Below are 27845 nucleotides of genomic sequence, written 5' to 3' on the forward strand. Positions count from 1 at the left end.
GGAGCACCTTTACCCAGTCCAGGCTTAATTCCCTGGTGAGCTTGGTAAGGGTCTAAGGGACCGATTGGTCCTTTCAACCTTTCTGGAAGCCTGGGGGTGGTAAGGGCAATGGAAATGCCAAGGGAGTGATAGCGTGTGAACCAGTCCCTGAGTTATCTGCCAGGTGAATTCTGGGCCATTGTCTGATTGGATAGAAGTAGGCATCCTGAAATGGGGGATTATGTGAGTAAGCAACAGATCAACTACCATAGAGGCCCGTTTGTTAGCAGTGGGAAAGGCTTCAACCCATCCTGAAAAAGTATCTACCAATACAAGAAGATAAAAATGTTTTTTACTCGGGGCATGTTGGTGAAATCAATCTGCCAGTCTGCAGCCAGGATATGACTGCAGGCCTGATGAGAAAGGAAAGGTTTAGGTTTTAATGGAGTATTGGTATTGGTTCTCTGGCAGATCTGACAAGCAGAAGTGATCTGTTGTAGGAGGGTCTTATTGTGTGGGGAAAGGGTAAAAAAAGGAGTGAAGGAAAGTAGTGAGACTCTGGACTAGAATGGAATAGAGAGTGAAGAAACTGGAAGAGTTGTTGGGGATCTTTGGGCCGGTTCCCGGTGGTAATGAAGAGTAGCGGAGAGGAGGTAAAGCTCTGTAGGGTGGCTGATCAAGCCACTTGATCGGCCTTGGAATTCCCCATAGTATTAAGGGAGGAGTCAGTTTGGTGGGCCTTGCAAAGGATTATTCCCAGTTGGGAAGGCAGCCTGGAGTGTGGGAGATCAGGATATGGAAGACATATTATATAAGGACAGGGTTTTTCCCTCCTCTAGCTTGCATGCCCTTGTGGCAGCTATGAGTTTAGCTTGTTGTTGGTGGTATTGGGTGGGAGAGGTTTTGCTTCTATGATGGATGAGAGGGAAACGACAGCATACCCCACCACTTTAACCCCTTCGTGTATAAGAGGGCAGGGGTCCCTCAGAAATGTTAGTAGGGCAGGGTAAAATCGTCTCTAATATCTCCAGGCATCTGTGGACAGGATCTTGTGAGGGAGAAGATGGGAGGAGGGAGGCAGGGTCAAGGAATGAGACAAGGAGGGATAGAATCCTGGAAGGAGGAAGTGACTGTAGCCCCTTGTAAGTGAGAAAATCCTTTAGATGGTGAGGAGATGAGATGGTTAGCGGGGAGCCAAAGGTAAGCTTGTGTGCTTCTTTCTGGAGGTCATGGGCCGCTGCTAGGGCTCTGAGGCATGGGGGCCAGCCCCTGACAGTGGGGTCAGCCACTGGTACAAATGTGGGGCCATATTCCTGACTCAGAATGCCCAGACTTTGTCCCTGTTTCTCATGTACATAGAGGGTGAAGGGTCGGGAGAGGCCGGGGAGATGCAGGGTGGGTGCCCAGCGGAGGGCCTTTTTAAAGAGCTTCCCTACCGCTGAGAGTAGGGGTTCATCTTGGGGGTCCTTGGCCAGATTATATAGTGGCCTGGTGAGGAGGGAGAAATTCCAGGCCCTGAAGTACCCAGCCAAACCAAGAAGGAGAGTATGTCATCTTTGGTCTTATTGTGTAGGTACAGACACAATCAACTGTTTTCTGACAACTGCAATGGCCTTTTTCCCTTGAGAAATATGAAACCTCTTTACGTGCTATTTGGGCCTTTTGTGGAGAGGCCCGATATCCCTTTAAGGCCAAGAAAGTAGGAGAACTGTGTCATCTGTCGAGCTCCCCTTGGACGGGCTAGAAGAATTTGCAGAGGTTTGCCAGAGGTGCAGAGAGCAGGACTGGATCGGAGCAGGAAGAAAGCCTGGACATAAGCCACCTCTACCCAGTTAATTGTAGCGGTCCCTTAGAACGGAGGGATCCAGGGACCCAAAAAGGGGCCGTCTGCTTTGGTTGTCTAAGGGATAAATGGGCCAGACCTGGGTGCTATATTTGATCAAGAGGCATTATAGGGGAGAGTCGACTAGCAGAGAGGACACATTAGCCATGTAAGGAGGAGGGAAGAGGATGCAGAGAAGGAGGAAACTGATTTATTGGCAAAAGGGGCGTCCCCACTAGAATCAAAAAATCAGGAGTGCCTAAGTGGCAGGGTCGAGCTGCAGTGATTGGTCGTCACCGAATCCTGACAGTTGAAGCTCTTGTCCTGAATGGAGCCCGAGCCGTGGGAGACCTTGGCTTTTTGGGACCCCTCCTGGAGAGGCCGGATACTTCCAGGGCTGGAAAGAGGGGAGAGGCAGGGCAAGAGAGAGGAAGGGGAGGGTAAGTGTCTCTCTAGCAGCCGAATCTTAAAGGTGAAAGGACTAGGACTTTAGGAATTTGCCAAGGGAGGTGGTGGGGTGCTTTCCTCCCTGCAGGTGGGCAAAGAGATTTGCCGGACCATAATCAACATATTGCAAGAGGGTAGATTCGGGGCACTGGGGGTGAAAAGATTGGAGGTCGGAGGCCAAGGTTTGTCCAAAGAGGTGTGGACTATCTTGAAAGCCCTGAGGAAGAACAGTCCAGGTTCGAGAATGTCTGGTGGTGGGATCTGTCCAGGTAAAGGCAAAAAGATCTTGTGATTTGGGGGCAAGAGGAATGGAGAAGAAAGCATCCTTTAAATCAAATCTATGACCGAGAAGTGGGTGGCAGTGTGGGGGATCTGAGACAGCAGGGTGTATGGGCTGGGAATCAAAGGATGTATGGGCCTAAGAGAGGTGTTGATGAATCATAGGTCCTGAACTAAGTGACAGGACCTGTTGGGTTTTTCTACCGCTAGTATGGGAGTATTGTAAGGGGAATGAGCAGGACGGAGGTACCCCTTGCTAAGAAGGTCCTGAATAAGAGGTTGTAGGCCCAGAAGAGCTTTGTGGACAGGGGGTATTGAGCCTGATTAGGGAAGGTATTAGGATCTTTACTGGTGGGCAGGAAACGGTGGAGGGGGTGTGGGTATCCCATACAATCAGGTCAACCAGGTTCGTAGGTAAGGGGTCCTTTTTAGTATGGTGTTTCATGTCAGCCTCACAAGTGGAGCAGAATGGCCAGTCTTCTGCCAAAAGGGCCAGAAAAGATGAACAGGCCAATTCCGGGGCCTGACTGATGCCAGGAGCCCGGATGTTGATTGCTGTATTGAATTTAGAGAAAATACCTCGACCGAGCAAAGGAACTGAACATTGGGGCATAACTAGGAACATCTGAGAGAATGGGAAGTTGTCTATGGAACAGGGCAATAGGGGAGGAGTCTTTCTTGGATAGATGGTCTTTCCTCCTATCCTGACAATAGGAGAGGTGGACGGCACTGTTTGCCCCCAGAATTCTGTCAGGACTGAGAAGGTAGCCCCAGTGTCAAGGAGAAAGTCAACCTTGCACCTATCCACCTGAATCCTCACTCTGGGTCCCTGTCTATTGATCATTATGGCCAGGGACAAAGACCCAAGGCTCCATCAATCTTTGATTGCCATGCTCAGAAGGTTGGAGGGTTCCTGGCCATAGGCCTCCTATAGGATCTAGGATAGTCAGAGCCCCAGTGATCTTGTTGTTGACATTTAGGGCATGGGGTACACAGAGTGTGTGGTGCGGAGCATGCCCTGGCCCAGTGTCCCTCCTTGCCACACTTGAAGCAGGTGCCGGGGGGGGGGTTGACCTGTGGTGATGGGCAGCGACCCGAGGAAGCACCCTGCAGCATCTGAAATTTCTCAGTGGGGGGGGGGTGGCAGGGCCTTGTTAGAGCTTTTTTAGTTTGGCCCGGATGTTGGGGTAGCTCTGCAAGAGAAAATATGTCATAAGGACATGACGGCCATCTGGGGTTTCGGGATCTAGGTTATTGCTGAAGGGTTTTCGTAAGCCGATCCAGAAATTCTGATGGGGTCTCTTGTAATTTTTGGAAATTATCAGCCTTACGTGCCACTTTTTTGAGCCCAGCAATAATACATGCAGAGAATCAGTCCCTACTCTGTATGTCAGCTTGTGTATAATCCCAGTCGGGAGTTTGATCTGGGGCAGAAAGTGGCCCCGGAGGGTGATTGGGATTAACTTGGTGAGTTTCATCTGCATAGGCTCTGGCAAATTCCCAGATTCTGGTATGTTCCTCAAGAAGGAGAGTATTAGCCAATGACATATACGTGAGGCTAAAGCCTGGAGGACCCATTGAAACTCTCTTATGTAAGTGGTGGGATCTGTGGTGAATGAGCCCAACCTTCGCTCGAGTTGCGTGAGGTCATTCATAGAGAACAGGATATGCACCAGGATAATGCCCTCAGGTCCAGCAACCTCTCTTAAGGGGGCCATGGTTTGTGGGACTATGGAGCAGGACCTAGTTTGGGGGGAACTAAAGGTGTCAGCCAAGTCAGGGGGAGCACCTGAGGGGCTGGACGGAGCTGATGGGGGAGGTCGGTAGGGAGGGGGTTCATCTGCCAGATAGGTCGGGGTGAGAATGAAGAAGAGAAAAATCCTCAAACATAGGGGATCTCCTTCCACTTTTTTGAGCGTTTGCAGAAGTTAAACAGCTCTCTGAGAATTGCAGGATCTAGGGATCCTCCTGGGGCCCATTGACTTTGATTGTCTAATTGATAGTAAGGCCAATCTTGTGTGCAGAATTTAATAAGGGGGAGTCTGCAGGGAGGAAAGAAGAGGCCCCCATAGGTCAGGAGAGGGACAAGGGTGGTTAAGAGAGAGAGAGAGGGGAGTGCCTGTTCTTCCACCCCTCAGTACCTCCCGCTCATGAACCAGGTTCCAGAGAGTCCACTGTGACCGTGAAGGTCGTGGTGGGGTGCATTCTCTCCTCCAGATTGGGCATCAGAGGTTTGCCGGATGATCACGGTGAAAAGCCCCTGTGTAGCCTGTCTGAAGTTGGATACCTGATAGGGGAACTCACCTACTGAAGAGCCAGTGTTGTGTGAGTAGTAGCAGCGCTCGAGAGAGTGGACGAGGACCTCAAGCCTTGAGAGAGGGGGGCCCTCGAGCAGCGAGGCATTCCCTCTCCCGGGTCTTGGCACCAACGAAAGATCGAACAAGGCTCGTCGTCGGAGAAAATGCCCGTTTATTGAGGAACACCTCTGCATATTTATAGAGCCAGGGTGGTTTGACAGTTATGACAGTTTAACGGTTGAAGGGTTTGACAGTTGGCATGGGGTGCTTTCTGATTGGTGGGTAAGGATCATGTGAGTCAGCAGGGCTAGTCTGATTGGTGGGTAAGGATCATGTGAGCCAGCAGGGCTAGTCTGATTGGTGGGTAAGGATCATGTGAGCCAGCAGGGCTAGTCTGATTGGTGGATAAGGATCATGTGAGCCAGCAGGGCTCACCATTGGATGGCTCTTCTCAGGGGATGGGGAAGTTAGTCTTTGGGGGGTGGGAACTCCCAACAGTGAGCCCCAGCCTACAGTCTGTTTATGTAAATATAGTTTTATTGGCACATAGTCACAGTCATTTGTATTGTCTATGGTGGCTTTTGAGCCACCATGGCAGATTGAGTACTTGCAACAGAAACTCTAGAGCTCATAAAACTTAATGTATTTATTGTCTGCCCCTCTAGATCACTGTGCCTGCCTGGGGGTCATCTCATAATGCAGAGGCTTCAGACGACTCTTCCCAGGCCAGGTATCTTGTCGCTCTCCCACAGTGGCAGGCACCGCCTCTGCAGGCCACTCGAGGCTGTGTGACTTTGGGCACTTGGGTCTCCAGAGGCTCAATACCCTTCTGGTTTGGAGTGACGCCTGCACAGTGGCAGCCAAGTGACATGGCACTTTTGGTCAGCAGGAAACAGATGGCAACTCAAATTAGAATAATTCCAGGAGTGTTTAATAAAGTGACGACCTACAGGGTGAGGGCTAGGTGCAGGAAAGTCACTGGATATATGAAAGTGGCAGAGTCCTCAAGGGCCAGTAGAAGCCTAGCTGTGATCAGCCTAGGCAGGAGGGGACAGGAGAAGGGAGCAATTCCTGAACCTGAAAGGAGAGTCATTTCGAGGGGACACCTCAGGAGGAGCAAAGACCTGTAGTTGGGGGAGGCATCCAGCTCCAGGTGACTCTGTGGGAAGGGAGTCAGCAGCACGAATACCCCAACTTCACCTTCCTCCATCCCTGATGTAATGGGGTCCCCATAGGCCAAACTGCAAAGGAGGCCACAGGGCATGGAATCTTCGTATGGCCCCTGTGAGTCAGCTTCCCAGGATGGAGCCAAATAGAGAAGGGTAGAAAGGGAGTATGAAAGGGCAGACTGACACGTGTCCCTGGCACTGACTTAAAAAGCTAGGGATCAGATTCCCCAGCCTCCTGACAGAGGCACATCCGCATCTCCCTTGCAAGTTGGTTGTTTGGCCTAACAGGTTGCCATAGCTTTGCACTCTCACTGCCTCCTCCTGGATCTGTCAGCCTCCAGATGGTTATCATGGGCTTAGTCTTCCTGGATTGTATCCTCACGAGAGGGGTAGGAAGTTACGCACAGAAGCATAGACAAACTGTTCTGTGGTGTGTGTGTGTGTGTGTGTGTGTGTGTGTGTGTGCGCGCGCGCGCGCGAGTGCATGCCTGCATGTGCATATGTGTATACATGCCTAAGCAGTCTGATTAATCTGTGTCGACTTTAGCTAAAGTTCTTCCTCACATCCCATCTTTGGATTTCAGGAAGAATCCCATTTATCTCTGCAGCCAGCTCAAGCCCAACAAACAGGTGAGCCGGTCTCTGGCCCCTTGGGAGAAAGAAGAAGAGTGAAAAAAGCTAACCATGCTGGTAAATATCCCCAGAAAAATCTGCTTTATTGGCCAGATCCCCACTCTCTACCCCTGATGCCAACACACACATACACACATGCAGATTTCCTCCACTGGCGTCTGAGATGACAAAACTGTAGCATGTCACCTGGAGGGGCTTCCCTGGTGAGTTCAAAAGCTTAGTTTATGAGAAACCTGGGCTCACAGGGAGGAAGGGCATGGCTTAGGCAGCATGACCACCTGCAGCAGAACTGGGGATTCCAATCAGGACTGGGGACTCCAATCATTTTCTATCTTTTTTTTTTTTTTTCAAATGGAGGCCAAAAAAATTGAAATTAATCATAGAGTCCTAAGAATGGATTTGGCAAAAATGCAAATTGTAATGTGGTTGTAGGCAAGTTTCCTTGTCAGGTTCGGCAGCGGAGACCACACATCTGGACCCTGGACCCCCAGGATACAGCTCTGTGCAGGCAGGATGAAGCATAGGCTTGATAGACAGTGCCAGTCAAAATCCACACTCCCAGCTGTTAATAGCTGTCTTGACCTTGAACTTGTTATTTCTCATGTCAATGAAACTCAGTTTTCTCATCCTATAAATATGACACTATCACCAACCACAGAGTTGTATTAAATCCAATTCCACGTAAGCAAGTACAGAGCAGGGTCTGAAGGTCAGCAAACAACACTTTTCTTGTCTTTTTCTTCCAACTGGAAGCTTCCTGAAATATTCTTTAAAAAGACAGAAGCCAACTAGTTTGTGGCGGTTAGAGCTTTGTGCTCTAATGATAAGGAACGAGAGGTTGGGGGGGGGGGACCCTGCCTGGGAGCGTGGGGAGGCTTCCGAGGTGTCAAGAATGCTGCTGCATTCTCATGGACTTGAGGGTAATTAATAAAACCACAAGTTTCTCCTCCCTCTTTCCCCTCAAATTTCTTCAGAGAAATGAAGAGTTCAGACTCATAGCCGGAGTGCTCAGGTTTTAAATTAGACAACTTTGTCCTGACAGGAACAGAGTCACACCTGTCATAGCCGATTATTTTTAGAGTTACTACTAAACCCTTTGTACAGCAGGAGCTGCCACTGTTCAAGGCAAACAGAAAGACTTCACATTTTATCATGACAGCTCGGGGGCCGTCCACCCCCTCCTGTTCATTATTTCCAGCCCGTCTTTGGAAGGGATGATGCGGCATCCTGACACTCTTACAGCGAGGGAGGCAGACCCTGGTCACTACACCCAAGAGATTTAAAGCCCTCAAAGCAGAGGAAAAACCCTCTGCCTCCAGGAAGCCAAGGAGGATTGTTCCCAGAGGAATCCGCAGCTCCATCGCTTGCTTTGGATAAACCATCAATCGCTCTGGAGAGATGAAAAATGACCCTTGTGGAACCAACCAATCAGAGCCCCTGTATGCAAATGCACGCAAGTGCGGGCCAGGATTGGCCCGCTTGCGAGTGACGTCACAATTCTCTTCCTCTGACCCAACAACAGGACCACCACTGAAAAGGCCCACCTGGGACTGCAGCTCTTCCCAGAGAGAAAAAAATCACCACAAGCGGAGCACCTTGTAGATTGCTCCTGGATGTGCCCGCAAAAGTCTCTGCTGTCCAAGGTACTGAAACCAGAAAAAAGCATGATCTTGTGAACATGGGAAAAGAAGTCCAGCTGAAGCCCAAGGTGAACGTCTCTTCCTACATCCACTTTTTGTTGAATTACAGAAACAAATTCAAGGAACAGCAGCCAAATACCTACCTTGGTTTTAAAGAGTTCTCTAAAAAGTGTTCAGAAAAATGGAGATCCATCTCAAAGCATGAAAAGGCCAAATATGAAGCCCTGGCCAAGCTCGACAAAGCCCGCTATCAGGAAGAAATGTTGCACTTCGTTGGCAAGAAGAAAAAACGTAGAAAACGGGACCCCCTGGCCCCCAGAAGGCCTCCATCATCCTTCCTGCTCTTCTGCCAAGATCACTATTCCCAGCTGATGAAGGAGAACCCCACCTGGTCAGTGGTGCAGGTAGCAAAGGCCAGTGGGAAGATGTGGTCTACAGCGACAGAGATGGGAAAGCAGCCATATGAACAGAAAGCAGCTCTCTTGAGAGTGAAGTACTTTGAGGAGCTTGAAGTCTATCGGAAGCAAAACCTTGAAGTCTGTCGGAAGAAAATCCTGGCTAAGAACCAGCAGAAAGGCAAACCTGAGTTGGGAAAAACGGATACATCCAGTCCAAAAAAATAAAGTGCCATTGAACTCTACTTCCTGGCCCTGGTCTCATGAGTGGTGTTTGAATAGCTGTTCCCTCTTGTGTTGGGGAATTGAGTGGCTTTGGAGAGAGGTTGGGACTGGGGGGTGGGGGGTGGGCAGTGGCTTGGAGAACAGGTGGCAGCAATGTGTCAATGGCGTGGAGCAGAGATGTGAAGGTCAGAGTCACGAGGCAGGAGCCCCAGGTTCCCACTGGGTCGGGGTCAGGTGTGGGAAGACTACAAGACCCAGCTCTGGTGGTGGGGGTGACAGGCTGGAGCACAGCTCATGGTTCCACTCCAGGTCCCATCAGAGAAACATGACAAGACTGTCAACAGGAGTGCACCCCATGGTGGCACCAAGTCCAGCAAAGGTTAGGCATCTGGACTTCAGACCCAGGGTTCCCCCAGTTCTTCTGGATACCAAGTCTCCAACAAGACTTAGCTTCCCTTAGTGGGCCAGGATGAAACCCCAGGGGTGTCCCTAGTTAGGATGAGAAGAGAGGCTGATTGGAAGGCAGCTATGCTCACCACTATACCACCAACGCAAGAGAGGCTGATTGGGCAAATAAAATGAGGTCCCTGACTACAGCTCCCAGACCCGGAGCATGTTGAATATATAATCCCCTGGCGCCCACTCCTCCTCTCCATCACACACAGCACCCCAACTCCCTTCTGTGACTCCCTTCTGGGACCAAGGCTTGATGAGAGGACTGAATCACTCTGGCCACACTGACTCATGGGCATATGACCCAAGCTGACCTGATTAGAGCAGATCTAGGGCTTTGTGTAGGAGTCCTGGGAAGGGTGGCGCTCCCAGAGATGCTGCCAGCTGCCAGCAAATTGCCACCCAATAGCCTAAGACCAAGGCCAAAATAGTGGAGCCTCTGGGCATCGATCCTCCTGGACATGACCCTTAAGATGCAACTGAATGTTTCTCTCTTTTGAACCTAGGATGGCGTGAGTTAGGTTTTCTGCTTCTTGTCGGTAATTTGACGGGAGCAGGATGGTACTACAAGTGTCTGAAGAGTAACTGGATTTTTCCCCCGCCCCCAGGCCACAATACACTGTGGGTAACGTTTCATTCCAATCAAAGTAGATTGAAACAGAATATTGTGAAATGGTTCTTTTGACTTCCTGATATCACAAAGGCCGGTCTCAGATGCTGAGCTGATTTTCTGTCCCCGAATTAGGTATGTGGCACACTTCCCCGATGCCATGCCTAACCCCACTTTCTACTCCACGGCACCGTTTGAACATTGACTTCCAAAATAAAATTAAAAATACATAGTTTCAAAATGTCTTTTAGAATTGCGTGAGCCATTAGGGATGAGAGGTAAAACAAGAACGATTTAGAAATTTATTGTCTGGAATCAGGCTGGTTAGGGAGGCTTCTTAAGTGCCGGGTCCCGTGTTGGGCATGGGGAGGCGCCATGTGGACAGCTGTTAGGTCCCTGTCCTTCGAGAACTTTCCTTCCAGTGACAGAGATGGACTTGGCCTGAATCACAGCACTCCAAGGCACAATGAGGAGAGTGAATGCTGGGAGGGAGTGGGGACCACTCCTGACCCCACTCTGAAGTCTCCATGGCAGAAGCAGCCTACTCTCTTGGCAATGTGTCCTGGGCTGGCAAAGCTCTTGCTCCCCATCACCCCCCCAACTGCTGTGCCAACTCAGTTCTGCTTCCCCTCCAGCCCATCCTCCACCCTCTCAGGAGACACCCTCATTTTCTGCTTCATTGAGAAAATAGAGATCATCAGACTTAAGTGCTTTGTTTTCTTTCTCAAAATGCACTTTACCCCCTTCGTTTCCTGTGGTCTCAGGTCTCCTGGGGCACTCTAGCCCTCCTCTAGCTACTCCCTGCCCTTCCTCTCTCAAGCCTCTGCTCCCCACTACAAAGATGCTGAGCCTTTGGTCTCAACTGGGCCCAAGTTCACTTGATGTTTGTTCCGGTCTTCACACTGGCAGGACCTTGGGCCAATGTGCATTGCTCTGAGACTTTAGCTTCTCATCTGTGGAATGGGATGACACCTGCCTTGCAGGCCATTTTGGTGAATATGTAAACGTATTTAGCACAGTCCCAAACACCTGATAGGCACTATGGTTGACACCCCTCTAGGGTGGCAGTTCCATGATTCCCCCATCTGGTGTCTACACCATTGTTTGACCCCTTCCCATTAAATGTGGGCAGAACTTGTCACCTAACTTTTAATCAATAGAGCCTGGCAAAGGAGAGGGATGTCACTTCCCTGGTTATGTAATGGTATGTAATACCCCATCTCACTAGCCAGTCTGCCCAGAGATTCTCCTTGCGGTTCAGTGAAATAAGCAGCTGACTTTAGGAAACCCACATAGCAAGAAATTGCAGGGACGAATCTCTAGCAGCCAAAGGCAGCCTCAGGTCTACATCCAGAAAAAAAAAAAAAAAAAAAGAAAAAGAAAAAAAAGGAAGAAGCACTCAGCCCTGCAACTGCCAGGATCTAGATGCTGCAGCAACCACACAAATGGGGCATGGATCCTGCCCCAGTTGAGCCTCCAGCTGAGAACCCAGTCCTAGTGGACACCTTGTTTGCAGCTGAATCCAGCTGTTACTGGACCTCTGACCTGCAGAAGCTGTATATGTTTACACATGTAAATGTTTAAACAATATAAACAGATACTTTTTAAAATTCTAATAAGTTACACATGACAGTAGAATGCATTTTGATATATCATACATAAATGGAGTATAACTTCTCATTCTTCTGGTTGTACATGATGTAGAATCACACTGGTTGTGTAGTCATGTATGTCCACAGGGTAATAATGTCTAATTCATTCTATTATCCTCCCTAATCCCATACGCCCTCCTGTCCCCTCACTGCCCTCTGCCTAATCCAAAGTTCCTCTATTTTCCCCTAGCCACCCCGCCCCTCCTATTGTGAATTAGCATTCGCCTGTCAGAGAAAACATTCAGCCTTTGCCTTTTGGGGATTGAATTATTTTGCTTAGCATGAGATTCTCCAGCTCTATCCATTTGCCTGCACATGCCATAATTTCTTCAACTTTAAGGCTGAGTAATATTTCATTATGTATATAATTCACCTGTTGAAGGGCATCTAAGTTGATTCCATAGTTTGGCGATTGTGAAGTGAGCTGCTATAAGCATTGATGTGACTGTGTCACTGTAGTAAGCTGATTTTGGGTATAGACCGAGGAGTGGGATAGCTGGGTCAAATGGTGACTCCATTCCACGGTTTCTGAGGTATCTCTGTAATCCTTTCCAGAGTGGTTGCACCAATCTGCAGTCCCACCAGCATGTATGACTGTACCTTTCCCCCTCACATTTAGCCCACTAGGTTTGTGGCAACTTGTTACACAGTTTCCTCCATTCTCCCTCTAGTCTCTACCCGACCTCTTTAGTTTCCCTTCTTTGAAGGTCCCCCCAACACCACAGTGCTAACCAGACCCTGTCACTATGCAGTGGTTCCCGCGGGCTGTCTTGTTTTCCACGGGAACTGTGGGCCCTTGGTGGGCAGCAGCTGGGGCGGCACCACTCCTCTCTAGAAAGAGTCCTGGGGCCACTGCTCTCTGGTTTCCTGTGTGATGAACTATGGGAATGTGGGGGACTAAGTCAGAATTCTGATGACCATGTGTAGCGCCCCCTGCTGGAAATCAAGTCCATAATCGTTCTTTATAGAGAAGAGGAGGGGAGGGTGGGAGTCGCCAGCCCCTAATGACCACAAGGTCCTGAGAGTCATGGGGAAGAGGGAAATCAGGCAAGGAATCCGGAGCAGGGTTGGCTTTCCAGGTCTACTCAGCTGGGCTCGGGGACCCTGTCTTTTGGAAAAGGAGGGAGAGCCTCTGGGCCCACCGTCACCTTGATGATCAAATCCCTCCAGTCTAATCCTTCTCTCCTGTGTTCACGCAGTCATGAATTGATGTATGCATTCAATAAATATTTATGTAAATTTTATGCCAGCAACAAACCAGCAACTGCTCTGGTGCTAGGGATACAGCAAGGTCCCTGATCCCCGCATTCCAGGGAGGGGAGGAGAGACAACAAAGAAGTCAATGAATAAACACATCAGATCAATTTTTGGTCTTTCTTCAAGCACTCTGAAGAAAATCAATGAGAGGAAGACTGGAGGGCACTCGGGATGGGCAGGCAGAGGCTCTCTGTGGGACGATGTTTGGGTTTAGACTTATAGGACAAGGAGCCAGAAGTCTGAGGAAGAGCCCTTCCATCAACAGGGGAGCAAGTGCAAAGGTCCTGGGGCTTTGTATAGGAGTCCTGGAAAGGGGTGGCATATGAGAGGGACAGAAGTGGGAGCATTGGTGAGATGCCCTTGGACAGGTGCAGGCCTTGGCAAAGGATCCATTTGGGAATCTAAGGGCAACAGGAGTCACAGAGAAGTTTCAGCCATGGGGGGGCAACTTCCACCAGACCTAATGACTAGCTAACCCCAGAGGATGTGTTAGAACTCAGAGGGACCCCCCCTGCCCCAAGTTTGCAGCAGCACTTCTGAGAGTTGGACCAGACACTTCCAGGTGACACTGGAAGGTCCCAGGACTAGAGCACCCTTCTCCCTCTCGCAGTCCCTTGTGCACTCCCAGAGGAGGCTGCTTGTGAGCTCAGCAGGAGCTGACGGGGCTCCGTCACTCCCCGCACCCTCTCTCTGTCCTCTCTGGTGCTCTTTCCCTCTCTGTCCCTAGCTGCAGAGTGTATTCAGATCTACCTTCCAATCAGTTCATCAGCCATAAAGGTGACACGCTGATCCTCCCCTGGCTTTCTCCTGCATCTGCCAATGGATTTCGCGCTTGAGAGAGAAATAATATATTTTATCGATGGGGTTTCCCTCAAATCCCAACAGAGACGTTGATCCCAGTTGCAAAACAATCCAGTGGCATCTGGGTGGCACGGTCACTTTGGGATCTTGGATTTAGCCTCCGCTGAAAAACATCAATTGCTCGGGGGCCAAAAGGTTCTGTTCCCTCCAAAGACTGGAGGTCAGGTCTGGGTAGACGGTGAGGTCACCAGGATGAGGTCACAAAGGCATGGCGCCCCCTGTCACGTGACCTCCCACCAAGGATGCCTGCCCTTCAGGCGTGCCCAGAACAAGTCACCGGCAGGGACTTCGTTACAAACGGAATCTGGTGTGGAAAAGCGTCACAGGAAGGTGGGGCCTGCCCTGGTCTCTGAAGGACGCTTGAGAGCAGGTGAGAACAATCCAGAAAGGGAGTTTCAAGCAGGAGAAAGATCGAGGGTAAAGGCCCAGTGGAGATGGACACGGGTCAGAGCTGACCCTGACCTCTGGGTTGGGTACCGGTGACCCAATCTGCACTGACTGTTACCAGCCAGCCCCTGTTACTCAGCCTCCTGCCCCTGAAAGGACCCAGAGACTGGGTTCTCCTGAGTAGAACAGGGCAAACGTGTGGGGGTGTCACTTTGGATCCTAGGCTACGGAAGCCTGTGGCTTTTCTCGCACACCTGCTGGCAGCAAACTGACATGTGGACAGCCGTCCTATGGAGAGATTCGTGTGACAAGGACCCGAGAGTGGCTTCTGGCCAACCCTCGTGAGCACCACGGCCCACAGTCCCGCAGCGTGCGAGGCTCGGGATCCTGCCAATACCGCAAGGGAGCCTGGCTTTGGACCCCTCCCCAGGTGAGCCTTGAGGTTCCCACAGCCCCAGGGGACACCTGGGCCACAGCCGTGTCACAGACTCAACTAAGATGCACCTCATTCCCAACACACAGAAACCAAGCCACGTTGTCTCATGTCACCACTAAGGCTTGGTGGGATTTGTTACAAACTGGAAGAGGGGGTGCACGTAGACTTTGGTATCGAGAGAAAGATAGCGTCATGATAGACACCTAAAAATGGGAGATGGCTTTGGGAGGAGGTCACAGGCAGAGGCTGGGGTACCTTGAGGTTTGAGAAATCCCCCCTTTCCTCAAAGGCATCGCTCACAGAAATCCCAACTTTGAAGATGCTTCTGGTGGAGGCTCAAAGGCAATGAAGAACATGTCATTGGAAACCGGAGGAACAGGGTCCTTGCTATGTGGTCAGGAAGCTTGGTGACAATGTTGTCTGCACTCGGAGAAACATGGGCCGGACACACTTAGGAATCTAGCGACAGAACCCGAGCAAAGTAGATTTCTTCTGGGTGTTGATGTGAGAAGACAAGAATCGCTGTCCGGCAGAAAGACGCCAGGATTTGCTAGTTTTGAAAGCTCTCAGTCCCCCGAGATAGCAAAGGATGCTAAAATGAAGAAATGGCTCTGATGCTGATAAGAAGCAGTCCGAAGACAGAGCCGAAGGTGTGACTGTGCAGCCTTTGGTTGAGGTTTGCAGGAAGATCAAAGGACCGTCGTGTGTTGTCTGCCACACGAAGGACTCTCTAAAGAGATCAAGGTGGGCCTGAGCAATTCTTCATGATCAAACCCTAGGGAGGCTGGGGAGAAAAAGAGCTCTCTCCTGGTCCCCGTAACAGGAGGCCTAGGTGGGGAAAGAGCGTGATCTAAACAAATTTGTGGGTGTGCCTTGTGCAGAGTGGGACTCTCAATGAGGTTTACAGGAGACCAACAATGTTTTAGAGAAAACCATCAGCAGAAGAAACACTGCAGGCTGAGATCGAAAGGAACAGAGGGAGAGAGCACAAGATGAAAAGGGGCGTCGGACACAGGAGTCCTGGAAGGAAGCCGACTAAGGAACCATGTCAGCTTCAAACACGTGCTTCCTTTCATGAGAAGGGAAGGGCAACTCAGAGGGAGGGAACCAGAGCTTATAAAGTGGAATTAAAAGTCACAGAGAATTAGTCCCTGGCTTTGAAAAACCTCATCAAGAAACTTACAACACTTTTCTGGCTGGATTTCAAAATTGTTATGGACCAATGACTTCGTGAATCACATTTTCCCCTTTGTGGCCAGGAGTGCCAATACCCATTACCCTCTGTCTGTCCTACGACTGTAGGTTGAGTACCTGAAGACAGGTAATGTATCTCTGGTTGCCAAGTCACCAAATCCAGAGAGAGAGTTTTCTGGAGCCCCCACTTAAGGAGGCACATCCAAGAGCTTCATCACATCTGGACCTGATTCAATGTTGAAAGTCTGGACTTTCATTTGATGCTGTCAAGAAATGAGATCTCTAGAGGCCTTGGGAAGGAGTGAAGGTGAGTTGTAGGTGGAAGGGACCACTATCATTGAGAACCAGGGTGCAGGTGGTGGTGGGCAGATTAAAAAATAACGAAATGGGCCCCATTCTCCGGTATCCATGCCCATGCAGTCCTCTGTCTCTGTTTGGGCTGGACATAGCAACTTGTTTCTAGGGGACAGAACACAACAAATGTGCTGGGAAAGGATGTCACCTCTGATATTAGGTCACGAAGGGCTATGACCTCTGTCTCATCCTCTCTCTCAGGCTTGCCCTCATACAGCTGAGCTAAAAGCTGCCCCACGGGAGGGAACTGAGGGTGTTCCCCAATCAACAGCACAGAGGGGTTAATCCATGCAAACAATTGTGTGGGTGAGGTTGGAAGCAATCCTTTCACCTGTTAAGTGACCACAGCCCTGGTGGACACCTTGAACGTGTGCAGCCTTAGGAGAAATTCAAAGCCAGAGAACCCAACTAAGCCACACCCAATGGCTGGCTCACAGAAGATATGAGATAAGAAATGTTGTTTCATGCCACTAAGTTTTGTGGCAACTTGTGACATGGAAGTAGATGCCTAATACCCCCACCCCAAAGTCTAGCTATATTGTATTTCCTCCAGAGACACTCTCTGTTCCCTCCTAGAGCCCCACGGCCTTTGCATATGCTATTTCAGGCCAAGATTATCCTGTCTATGCTCAGGTTTCAAGTATCCCTTTGTCCAGGAAGCTCTTTGACCTTCCCACCCCAGCCTGTGCCCTCTCAACAGGTTATGTAAAACCAAATATCTGTAAGTCCACACATAAGGTCAATGTGAAGCACATGGTGACCACTGACTGTCTCTGCAGCTGGTGGAGGAGGGCAAGAACCTCGCCTTCAATCATCTCAGTATCCTAGAATCTAATGGAATATTTCACAGAGTAAAATCATAATTTATACAATAGCAAACTTTCCTTGAGTGCCTACTATGCTGTGCCCCACTCTGTTGGAAGCAATTTAATATAACTACCTTAATTTAAAAAAAAATAAAACTAAGAGGCAGGTACTTTTATTTGCTGCTTTGTTTGTGAGTTACTGGGGATCAAACCCAGGGCCTCGCCCATCCTAGGCAAATGCTCTACCATTGAGCTACACCCCAGCCATCAGTTAATTTGAACACCCTATGTTGCAGACAAGGAACTGGACTCTCATGGTTGCTGGGAAATGGACACTTGACCCACGGAGAGACGCTTTTTCCTCCTGACCTTTGCCTGGCAGAGGCCGGTCCCCCTCCTGTCAGGAACTCTTTGCAAACACCAGACTGGGGCCTGAGTCCTCCCTGGACTGGACCCTGTTCTATGCTCCACTGGTTACCTAGTTAGGTGTTTCCAGTGAAATTCCTGGACCCGCCTCTTGGTGCCTGTGCAGAAAGGCTTGGCTGGAGCCCAGGAGTTTGATGCTCACCCCAAACCACGCCTCCAGCTCCTGGCTGGCAGCAGCGCCTGGCTCCCAGGCACAACGAGCACTTTGCTCTCCTCAAACCCTGTTATTACAAATCACAGAAATTCCCCAACACCCGTGTTCAAGCGAACAGATGCGGATCTGTATTTTTAATGCATTATCTGCAATTAGCAGCCATGGGCTTGGAAGGACCCTGGGGTCCCTGGGACGGACCCCCGCCAATGCAGCTGGCCAGGGGGCGAGGGAGTTTCCATTTGCAGACCCCCTGCTCTGCCAGGGAGCCGGGAGGGGGCCACTGCAGAGAGGATCCGGCCACTGTTAGCCTGCACCACTCCTCTGTGTTGCCGGAGCATCCTTCGAGGATGCCCTCCATGGGACAGGGCAGACCCGTGGGTCCTGGGTAAAAGGTGCTTTCATAGGTTTGAGGTCCGCAAGGAGGGGCAAAGGTCCGAGGAAGGCAGAGGGGGGTGATGCCAAGGTGAGCATCAGAGGGTGTCTGCGAGGACTTCAAAGATGACACAGGCTGCTCAGGGACAGTTCAGCTCTGCCCACAGGGGAAGGTGGGTTTTGAAATAAATATAAATGCTAATTACTCAAATGCACTGGGCACTTGCTACGTAGCAGGCCCCACTTGGAAGTGTCTTCTAGATATCCTAACGTTTCATTTTGGAGGCAAAGTCAATGTCCCCCGCTCCCCAGCCAAAGAACACCAGGAACCCACCTGGAGCCAAACAAATGGAGGTTTATTGGCTGGTGGCAGTGAGGGGGGGTCCCAAGGACACAGGGAACGCTGAGTGTCCCACTAAGGAAAGCACCGGGAAGAACTCACTGTGGGTCAGGACCAGGGCGTGTCAGGTGGTTTGGGGACGGGTTCAAGGAAGCAGGGCTTTGGTGGGGATTGGCGGCCCCGATGGCAGGTCCGATCCTACAAATGGGAATTTAGTGCGTTCAATCTAGAAGGTGGGGTGGGGGATCCAACAGGACTAGAGTCACAACGGGCAGAGGAACAGCCTTCTGTGATGTCAGTCGGAATGGAAAGGGAGGGGCGGCTGGGTATTTTTGTGTTTTGGATGATGTTCTTGTTTTGTCTGGGTTCAGACATGATTTGGAAGTGGTCTTGTTTTTGTCTTCATCTATCATGGTCACAGAGTGGCCTCGTCTGGCATTGACATTCTGTGAATTATTTATGGTCACCCAGAGAAGCCCAAGGCCTGGGTGTGGGTACAGGGCAGCCCCTGGCGGCACTCGGCCTGCTTGTGCCACCGGGATCCTGACACTCAGCGTCGTGTTCCCTTTCTTAGTTTCTTGGGCCAATTTACAGAAACCAAAGGAATCGAAGCTCAGAGAGATCAAGGAACTTGTTCAGGTTGTCACAGATAGGAAGCCATGCTGAGATTCCAGAGCCACCAAAACTCCCGTGGGCTCCAGGGGTCCTTGGGGGACAGGTAGGGATGGGCCATGATGGTGGCAGCAGGGCTGACCATGAGGGGAAGTGTCACAGGGGAAAATAAGAAAGAATACAGGATTTGCAGTCAGAGATCTCTACTAAGGAATCTGCCCCTGCTGATTTCTAGCCATGTGACCCTGAGCGATTCAATAAACATCAGAAACTCAGTATCTTCTGCATAATAGAATCAAAAAAACCTGCTTCCCAGGCTTCTGTGAGGATAAAACAAGGAGATGTAGCAGAAAGAACCTAAGCAATACCTGGGGACAAGATACCACTCTGAGCACCTATGGCATGACAGACAGCTCTAAGTACCTCACATGACTAATTCATCTAATGTAGTGACCCCATGAGAAAGATTCTGTTATCACATCTAGCACAAAGGTGAGACAATGGTGGCACAGAGAGGCTAAGCAACTCGTCTGAGGCCGCACAGCCAACCAAGTAGCAGACATTGGGCATTCTGGCTACAGCACCCTCAGACTACTGCTTCTCATGGTAAGTATGGGGGCTCCTTCCCTCCCATGCTGCCCTAAATCATGAGCTTCAAGTCATATTTTGATGGAGACTGAATGCCCAGGAACTCCCCAGGCCCCAGACTCCTGCTTGTGGCTGGGTCTCAGCCGCTTGCTTGGCTCTGATTGGGAGAGCATTCATTTCCTTTCAGAAGGTCAAAACATTCTTGGCCTGACAGATCATATAGATTCAGGTCGCTGCTGTGGATAGATCAAATAAAACGTACTATTGCTTTGTTGGTATTTCCGCTCCTTCCAGTAAGCTCTAAAGTCAGAGGAAAACATTGGAAAATGAGTAGAAACTAAGGAAGGTGGGGGTGGGGGGGTGCGGGGGTGACCCAACGCTGCAGCACAGCCCTCTGCTGGCAAGACCCACGTGGGGGCGGAAGGTAGGTGGCTGCCAAGAGGAGATGGGTCAGACTTGGCCGGTTTCCTTCCCTCCTGAAACAGCGCAGAGCTGTCACAAGTGGCCTTGACGCACAGCTTTGCCTCTCGACAGCCTGCTGAGTGGGCTCCTGGGTGGCCTCCCAAGTCCCTGGAGCCTGGAAGGCGGAGGACACCTGGGCCTCTGACTACCCCACCTCTAGTCCTCACTCCACCGCCACCAGGGGGCGCCCAAGGCCCGAACTCACATCAACATTCTCCGTGCCGTTTGATGCGATCCCAGATCATCACCATCAACCTCTCGGAGGCTCATCTGTTCTTAATTACATCTCCAAATCCCAAGGCATTACAACTCTGAGAATTTGGGGAATTTAGCTACTTAGAGGATTCATAATAATCACAGTAATCCCTGGTATTTACTGAGCTCCCTTTTTGCAGACTGCAAGCCAGACAGACAATACTGGAGTGGTGAGGACAAATGGAATTACTCTCGAGTTCTCTCCACAGCGTGCCAGGGCCTTTGGTCTGCGTAATTTGGTTTAGCTTAAGGAGCTGGTTGAAAAGAGTGATTTCCCCCATTGCCTCCTGAGGGAGACCAGTGAGAAGAGAGACAGAGGTGAAACCAACTTAGAGGTACAGCTTGGGCTGCCTGCCCTCTTCTGGGGACTGCTCTGCTCGCCTACCCTATCACAAGGGTAAGGGCCTTGTTGGCCAGGCTGGCGCCTGCCGAGCCACTCACCAGCTGACTGCAGGAAGAGCAGACCCTTGACTAAAGACAAAGTGGGTCTGATTCTCCTGCTTGATAATTTAAATAAGAGATGTAGAAATGGAGTCACCAGAGACACCAGAGCTAGAAGGGCTAGTGGGACCATGTGTACTGATTAATAAGCAGAGAAAAGGGTACCTGAGAGTTGCTTCCAGAACATTCCATCCCATGCATTTGTTCAGCCCTGGACTCCAAAGCCAGAAGCCATCCTGTGAGCCATGGTGTCACGACTTGAAACCGCTGCTCTGTTTCCTCAGACACAGCACATGCTTCCCCTTCACTCACAGCAGAGGTGACCCAGGGGCTCCACGGACATGGGATGGGAGCAACCACTCTTCCCAGCGATTGGGGAGAGATCTGAACTCAGTTCGGGGCGGGCCCTTCCAGAGACCCCTGCTGACCGTTATCAGAAGGCAACATGGGCCTCCCCAGAGCTGCTGGTGTGTTGGGCACAGCTGCCACTGACCTCCCCAGCATGGAGGAGAAGCACTGAGCAAAGCCTTGCACAGAAGCCATTGTTATGTCACAGCACAGCCACCTGTGCCCCCCACGGATCTGACAGTGGCAGCAAGGGCTGAAAGCAGCAGACAGAGGCCCAGGGAGCTCAGCTCTGTGAACGGTCCTCATTGATCCATTGATGGCCGCCCGGACCCTGTGTTTGAAAGATACCATGGAAGGTCAAAGCTGGAAGGGTACCTTAAGGAAGCCTCAGGACAGCACTGGATTGTCACAAACGGAAAAAGCAAGCCCCGCAGACACTATTGAGATGTGACCTTTCCAATTTCAATCAAGGGAATCCTAACAGCTGCCATTGTTTATGGGACAGCCCTGGGGAGCAGTGCCATGTAGCCCCATGTTCCCTACTGGGAGGAAAAAAGAGAATATATATTTATACAACTCTGTAGGGCTGAATCACAGGCTTTTGGACTCAAACAAAAAGCACATTCTTACCACCAAGGTGGCAGCATGTTGTCACTCACTCAGAACCCCCACCGGCCCTGCTCCACGGGGCACAGACTCCAATAGCCGCTGGTTCTCCCACCTGGGCGTTCCAAAAGGAGTGTGGGGGACTCTGGCTCCTGGGAGGCCAGCTTTGGTCCAGCCTTTGCTTAGCCCATTTTCAGGTCATCTTGCCATGTCCCAGGGCCCCTCACCCATCTAAGGTGGCATGAGATTTAGCCTAGTCAACCACCCCACCTAAATGTGGCCCCTCTGTCTCCTCCTTATCCATCAGCTCTAATCTCTGGCCCCTGTTCTTGTTCTTCCTTGGGTTGGAGGCAGGTGGAACTCTGGATGACTAGGTTTGGCTCCATTCTCCTGAGGTTTGGAATCTATCCTCCTTCTTTCTATTTATCCACAAGTATCCCCTACCTAAAATTCACCCAAGCACCCGACTCCTATGCCCACCTGGGGCCCTTAGACTTTATCTTCTCAAACTGCCTTACTTCCTTGGATGTAAGAGTTGCTGTCAGTCTGTCTCTAACCAGCACCAGCATAATCACAAACACTGGTTTTAGGTAAGGAAACAACTGGCTTTGAATTCTGTAGAGACCCATTGACCATACGAACTTGGGCAGGTTCCCTAACCCTATTCTTCTGAGCTACATTTTCCTCACCCATGTAAAAGAGATATTAGGACCTACTCAACAAGCCTGGTATAAAATAAATGAATTAATGAGATAAACTCGGCACCGTCCATCACACCTAATGCTAATATGTAACAATCGCTGAGAGCTTTCAATATATTAAATTCTATGCAAAGTGTCTTTCGAGCGTTACCTTATTTAATCTGCACAATTATCCCATGAGATCCCATTATCCCAAATTTTTAAATGAGAAATCTGAGGCTTAAAAAGTTAAGTATATTGCTCACGGTCAACAGCTGGTCAGTGGTTGAGAAGCACGGACCGTGACCCCATGGAGACCAAAGATTATGATTTTCTATTTCTAATGTCCTAGTACAATGTCTTTTAGGTAGTCTATGTCTTTTAGGTAGTCTATGTCTTTTAGGTAGTCTATGTCTTTTAGGTACTCAATTGTGTTGGAGGCCCAACTGCCTTTTTGCATCACTGGGTTAAAGATGAGGTCTACCAATTTCTGGTTTCTCTTTTTATTTGGGGGGAGGCACCAAGCTGCTGTTTTTATTTCTTCCAGTGTTTGCATTCTTATCACTCAGATGGCTATTACTGGGTCTTTTAATACATTCAAGCCTTCCATCCGAATGAGCACATTTCCACACCACCTACTCTCTAATCAGAGATTAAGAGATCTGAACTCACAGATTCAGCACTTTGGACAGAGCTAGAATTTTTTTGGTGCTAATGTGTAGTCAGTATTGGATTTGCATTTTAAAGCTATTTGCATGAAGTGTGTGACCCACATAGGGGAAGAGACTGCATCCTCCACCCCTTGCTCTGGAGTTCCGGCTCTCTCTTCCTTCTCACTGTCTAGGAGATGAGGAAAGGTGGCCATAAAGAGTTTATGAGTCCAAGAGAAACATTACTCAAACAGGATTTATTTCCAAGGTGTCATTCTGGAGGTGTGGCATGTCATTTAAAGGGGAAGTGAAGCTCCTCTTGGTGGGATTCTTATACTCTAGCAAAGCTCAAATGCTGCAGAATCTCCTGTAATGTCCACCCAGTGAACAGTTTCTTCAGTTTGGTTTGGATCAACAGACTATTTATGAAGTATTGTCCGAATCTCTGGGGTCATCATTGGAACCAGTGGTAATCAACAATAAGAATGTAATTCTTCCCCATTTGCATGAAGACAAGGAGAGAGGGGATTGCAAACTGGTCCTTTCAAACCTTCATACTCTGGGACAGAATGGTAGACAGGATGCCCAGTGTGTGCAAAGCCCCCAGGGACTCCCCTGGCTGTGGAGAGAGACACAGGCCCATGTGTGGCACACTTTGTAATGGGATTAGGTGATGAGAGCCTTCTGTCTGGTAACTCGTTCCTGAACTGGGTGGGATGCCGATCATTTTTGCCCCGAGGAGAAACTCCTATTCATGCTTTGAGAACTCTGCTCTGTGAAGCCTTTCTGGGCTCTCTAAGACAGACTGGGTCCTCCCTCTCTGGGATTGCCACAAAATCTTGGGAAACGGAAAATGGAGATGACAGATAGTGAATAAGTTGATTAAGTTTACACAAAGTGATCCTAGGGGGAAAGGACGGGAAGCCATGAGCAGTCAGGGAAGAGGTGGAGGTGCTTGAATTGGATCTTGAAAAATGTGGAGGAGGTCATTCTGGACGGGGGAGGCGGGGAGGACAGAGCCACAGGAGGGGCAGGAGACCAAGGTGCTGAGTTGGGGTGATCTCACCTCAAGAAGACCCCTTAGGAAGTCTCCTCTTCCCCTGCAAGTGGAGGGAACTCTCAAAATCCATTTTAAGGAGCTGCGGGTGTGTCTCAGGTGCAGAGTGTCTGCTGAGCACCCACAAGTCCCCAGGTTCCATCCCTGGACCACACACACAACCACTTTTTAACTTTAATTTCTTCTGTCCCCAGAAAATAACATGGCCTTGTTGTAAAAATTATGGAAAACACAAAAGAATATAAAGTAAAAAATAACCCAAAAAACAGTAATACCCCATTTGGAGCTAAGAGTATTAATATATTTTGACTTTTTTTCCTTTTTATGACTATTATATAAATGTATGAATAAAAATTTTACTTGATACTATATCTTCAGCCTTGTATGCTGGTTTTTTAACTTCACATCACACATTAAGCACTTTCCAATTTCCTTGAATATTCTTCAAAATTATAATTTTTAATGGCCACATTTTATCAGCCACATGCACCACAGTTTATTGACTCATTAATGCCAATAAACATCTCTAATAAATAACACTGCAGTGAACATCCCTGCACACACAGCGCCACGTCAGCCCTAACTGTTCCCTTGATATACATTCCTAACAGCGCTGCGCACATTTTACGTTTTAATCGTCACTGTGAAATTACCTTCAGAAAAGATTGTGCCAATTTATGATCCCACCAACAGGGCACCAGGCTCCAAAGGTTAAATGGCTCACCTAAGATGAAACAGCTGTGAGTGGCCGGCTGGGAATCCAGTGTGGGCGACACATCCACGGGTCTGTGGCAGAGGTTTGGTGGGGAGATGGGAGCAGGGTGGCCAGAAGTAATTGAGTCTGCAGGACTCGCCTTGACTCTGGGGAAGATGGACGGTCTAATGAGACAGCGTCAAAGGACAGGCCTTTGATGCCACAGCCTGTAACTTCGTACGTTTTTAAGGCTGCCCGGGGCACGACTCCGCACTAGAGTGTTTGAGGAAACACATCTCCCTCCCTCTCTCTTGAATGGCCTTGCTTTGTGGGTGCAGGCATCGGGGTGACGTTAGCAAGAAGGGCACAAGTCAAAATTTGCTCTTCTGAACTTTGGTTCGAGGAGGGTTCTTTTTCAGTGCCTTGGGTCCATGAAAGGGGTCAATACTGGACACACACTTCACTCCGCCATAAAGGAAATCGGGTACTAGTCACTACACATCTCCTCAGTGGCCTCAGAGTTAAGAAATGACTCAGTGAAGGAGAAAGTGTCAGGATCCCTAATGCTCTCAACCCCCACTCCCTGAACGACAGCGAACTTCATGGTCACAAAGGCAATGACAGAAGATGGCTAACATGAGGACCAGACACGGGGGTCAGCTTGCCCAAACTCCCCACGCCACAGGCTTCAAAAGGACTCAGAGTCCCACGCGCCAGCCCACTCCCTAAATCCCTACTCTCTAACTAGCGTTTGTCCAGCTCCAACTTAACACTCAGGAAGTTCTTTTATTGGGCTGTTGTACTGAGACAAGATTTGTCTCCTATAGGTACCTGGTTATCTGGAATCTCTTCCATAGGATGGATATTTAACTATCTGCAACCAGGTGCCATTTTCCTGGCGGTAGGTGGTGGGTTGGTGTATCAGCGTGTCAGACAGACCTGGGTTTCAAATTCTGATTCTGTGAACCAGCAGTGTATTCTTGGGCGAGTTGCTAAATATCTCCGAGTCTCAGATAATTTCTTGCACCACATATGATCATGCATGTACCCTGCTGGAGACTCATGAGGACCAAATGAAATGGCAATAGCATGACAAATGGTTAGGTGTTGGAGCCCTCGCTAGTATCTTTTTCTGAGTCAAGTTTCTTGAAGGTGACCTCTGACCTATTGCAGCAAGATGACCTGGGGTGAGTATGTAAAATGTAGACTGGGTCATGCACTTAATTTACCAAGTCGAATCCTATGACAGTGGAATCTAGAGACTTCCATTTGTTTAGTTCAGAGCAGTTTCCATAGTGCCAAGAAGCCGGAAGCCCTTAGTACTTACGGGGACTCTTCAAACCTACTTGGAGGGTCCATAATCAAGGACCCTTCTGATCCCTGATCTGGAAAGTAAGGCCTCATTCTCAGGATGTCTTACTCTCAAACACCTTCCTCCCTCATTATGGGCTTTCAGTGTGGAATCAGGAAGGCCAGGCAGAGAGCTGCGGGGCCTCCAGGACCAGACACAGTGGGTGATGGAAGGCCTCGGCCCTTCCCCGACACAATGGGCATCAGCACAGTCAATGCCAGGCCACACTCTGCAGGAGCGGGGCTCCCGGAAGTCCCAGCATGGCCTTGAGTGTCCTGACACCCACCTCCTGTCCCGTCACCTCCAGCTGTCATCTGGGTCCTTACACCCAATTTGATGCTGATGGATCCCAAACATCTTTTACAATCCACACCTTCTGCAGACTTCAGATCCTAACCTCTCTCCAACTTGGGTGCCCCGTGGGCATCTGAAGCTACCATGCCATCATCCCCTGCCAGTCTGTGCACAAGCCACTCAAGCCACGAGCCAGTAGCCACCATCTTTCCTCTTCCTCTGCTTTGGGTCACTAGCCCAGTGATGTCACTTCCATGCTCTTTGATTCTCATCCCTTTCTCCCCCAACCCCCTGTCTCCAGGGAAACTGTGTTCATCTGGACCCACCATGTCTCACATGTGCTGCAGCCATGAGTGGCTCCTGCCTGGCCGCACCCTCCTGTCCACCGGGTTCTCTAACAGTAGCCAGCAAGGCCTTTCATAAATGCAAAGCTGGTCACATCACTCCTGTGCTATGCAGCTTTCAATGGCTCCCTATTGCCATCAGAATAAAAGAGAAACAATCTGGCCCCTGTCTGCTTCTCTGGGCTCATGGCCTCTCAGTTTTCCAATTTTCCAGGCATAGAAACTGGGAAGTGCCCCTTCTTCAGGGCAGTTTGGTGGGGAGATGGGAGAGGGGTGGCATGGACTCTGGGGAAGATGGACAACCTAATGAGACCTGCTCTGAACCCTTGAAGACCCTGCTTGCGGATTTCTCTCTGTCTTTTCTTTCTTGTTGCTGCTTCTCATCCTCTGCCTGTGCAATTAAGCATAAATCAAAAAAAAAAAAAGAGAAAAAGAGGGGCAGTTATGATAATTATCGCCCACGCCTGGGCACTCTGACAATGCATTGCGCATGGTAAGAGTTTCGTATTCAATTTCTTGTTTGAATTCTTGCAATATCCTCATGGGACAGAGACAGACAAAGAACTAAAGACTCAGAGAGGTTAAGTAACTTGCCCAAGGTCATGCACCAGTATAAGTAGTACAGATGATTCTTAAGCCCAGATTGCCTGGCTTCCAAGACATATCAGAAAACGGAATCAAAGAGCACACACGATTCACATCTATTTGCAATGGTCTATGCAGAAAAAGCTACTCAGCCTGAACAGAAACCCCTAAAGATATACTATCCTCAAAAACCTAAGTGCTCAGCCTGGCTTAAGGGAAAGGCAATGTTATCTACCACAGGGTGATTAGGACGACAATGAACTGAAATCCCAGCCACTACTGCACAAGATCTGCTTCTGAATTCAATTTGGTTCAATCCAATCCAATTTAATTCAGTGCACTTTATCGAGTGCCCACCACGCTCTGCGCATGGGGTTGGCTGAGAAAAGTGCAGAGAGCAAGGCAGAGGCCCCTCTTGGGAAATCACCAGGAACCCAGGCAGGAAGTGGGATGCTGGGGGCCAGGGGACAAGGCAGGAATCTAATGGCCAGTCCTGGAGACTTAGAAGGAGAAAAACTGGCCATCTCTTATGCTAGTCCCTGGTCCGTTTTATAATTAGTGGCTAATTACCGCTGTGAATTCTATGCCCATACTTCCTATGGGATAGGTATATAAAGATATCACCAGCTTAATAGATATTCTCAGACATCATACACGTGAAAAAATTGGGACTGATGAGAGGTTGAGGCA

The 27845-nt window shown here is 49.6% G+C and overlaps 2 protein-coding genes across 2 annotated transcripts in view; one reads left to right on the top strand and one right to left on the bottom strand.

The window, feature by feature from the left end:
* The window catches only part of Csmd2 (CUB and Sushi multiple domains 2), a 540652-nt gene that overhangs the window by 293607 nt on the left and 219200 nt on the right, over nt 1–27845 (bottom strand). The window lies entirely within an intron of this gene.
* Nucleotides 8305–8889, top strand: Hmgb4 (high mobility group box 4). The gene has a single exon (XM_026406861.1). It carries the CDS (start codon nt 8305–8307, stop codon nt 8887–8889), a length of 585 nt encoding a protein of 194 aa, XP_026262646.1.

This window comes from Urocitellus parryii, chromosome 11 (assembly GCF_045843805.1).
Source record: "Urocitellus parryii isolate mUroPar1 chromosome 11, mUroPar1.hap1, whole genome shotgun sequence".
Classification (NCBI taxonomy): Eukaryota; Metazoa; Chordata; class Mammalia; order Rodentia; family Sciuridae; genus Urocitellus; species Urocitellus parryii.

What these genes read in the sequence shown, in the direction of transcription:
- Hmgb4 (XM_026406861.1), top strand. Translation starts at nt 8,305, where the DNA reads ATGGGAAAAGAAGTCCAGCTGAAGCCCAAGGTGAACGTCTCTTCCTAC.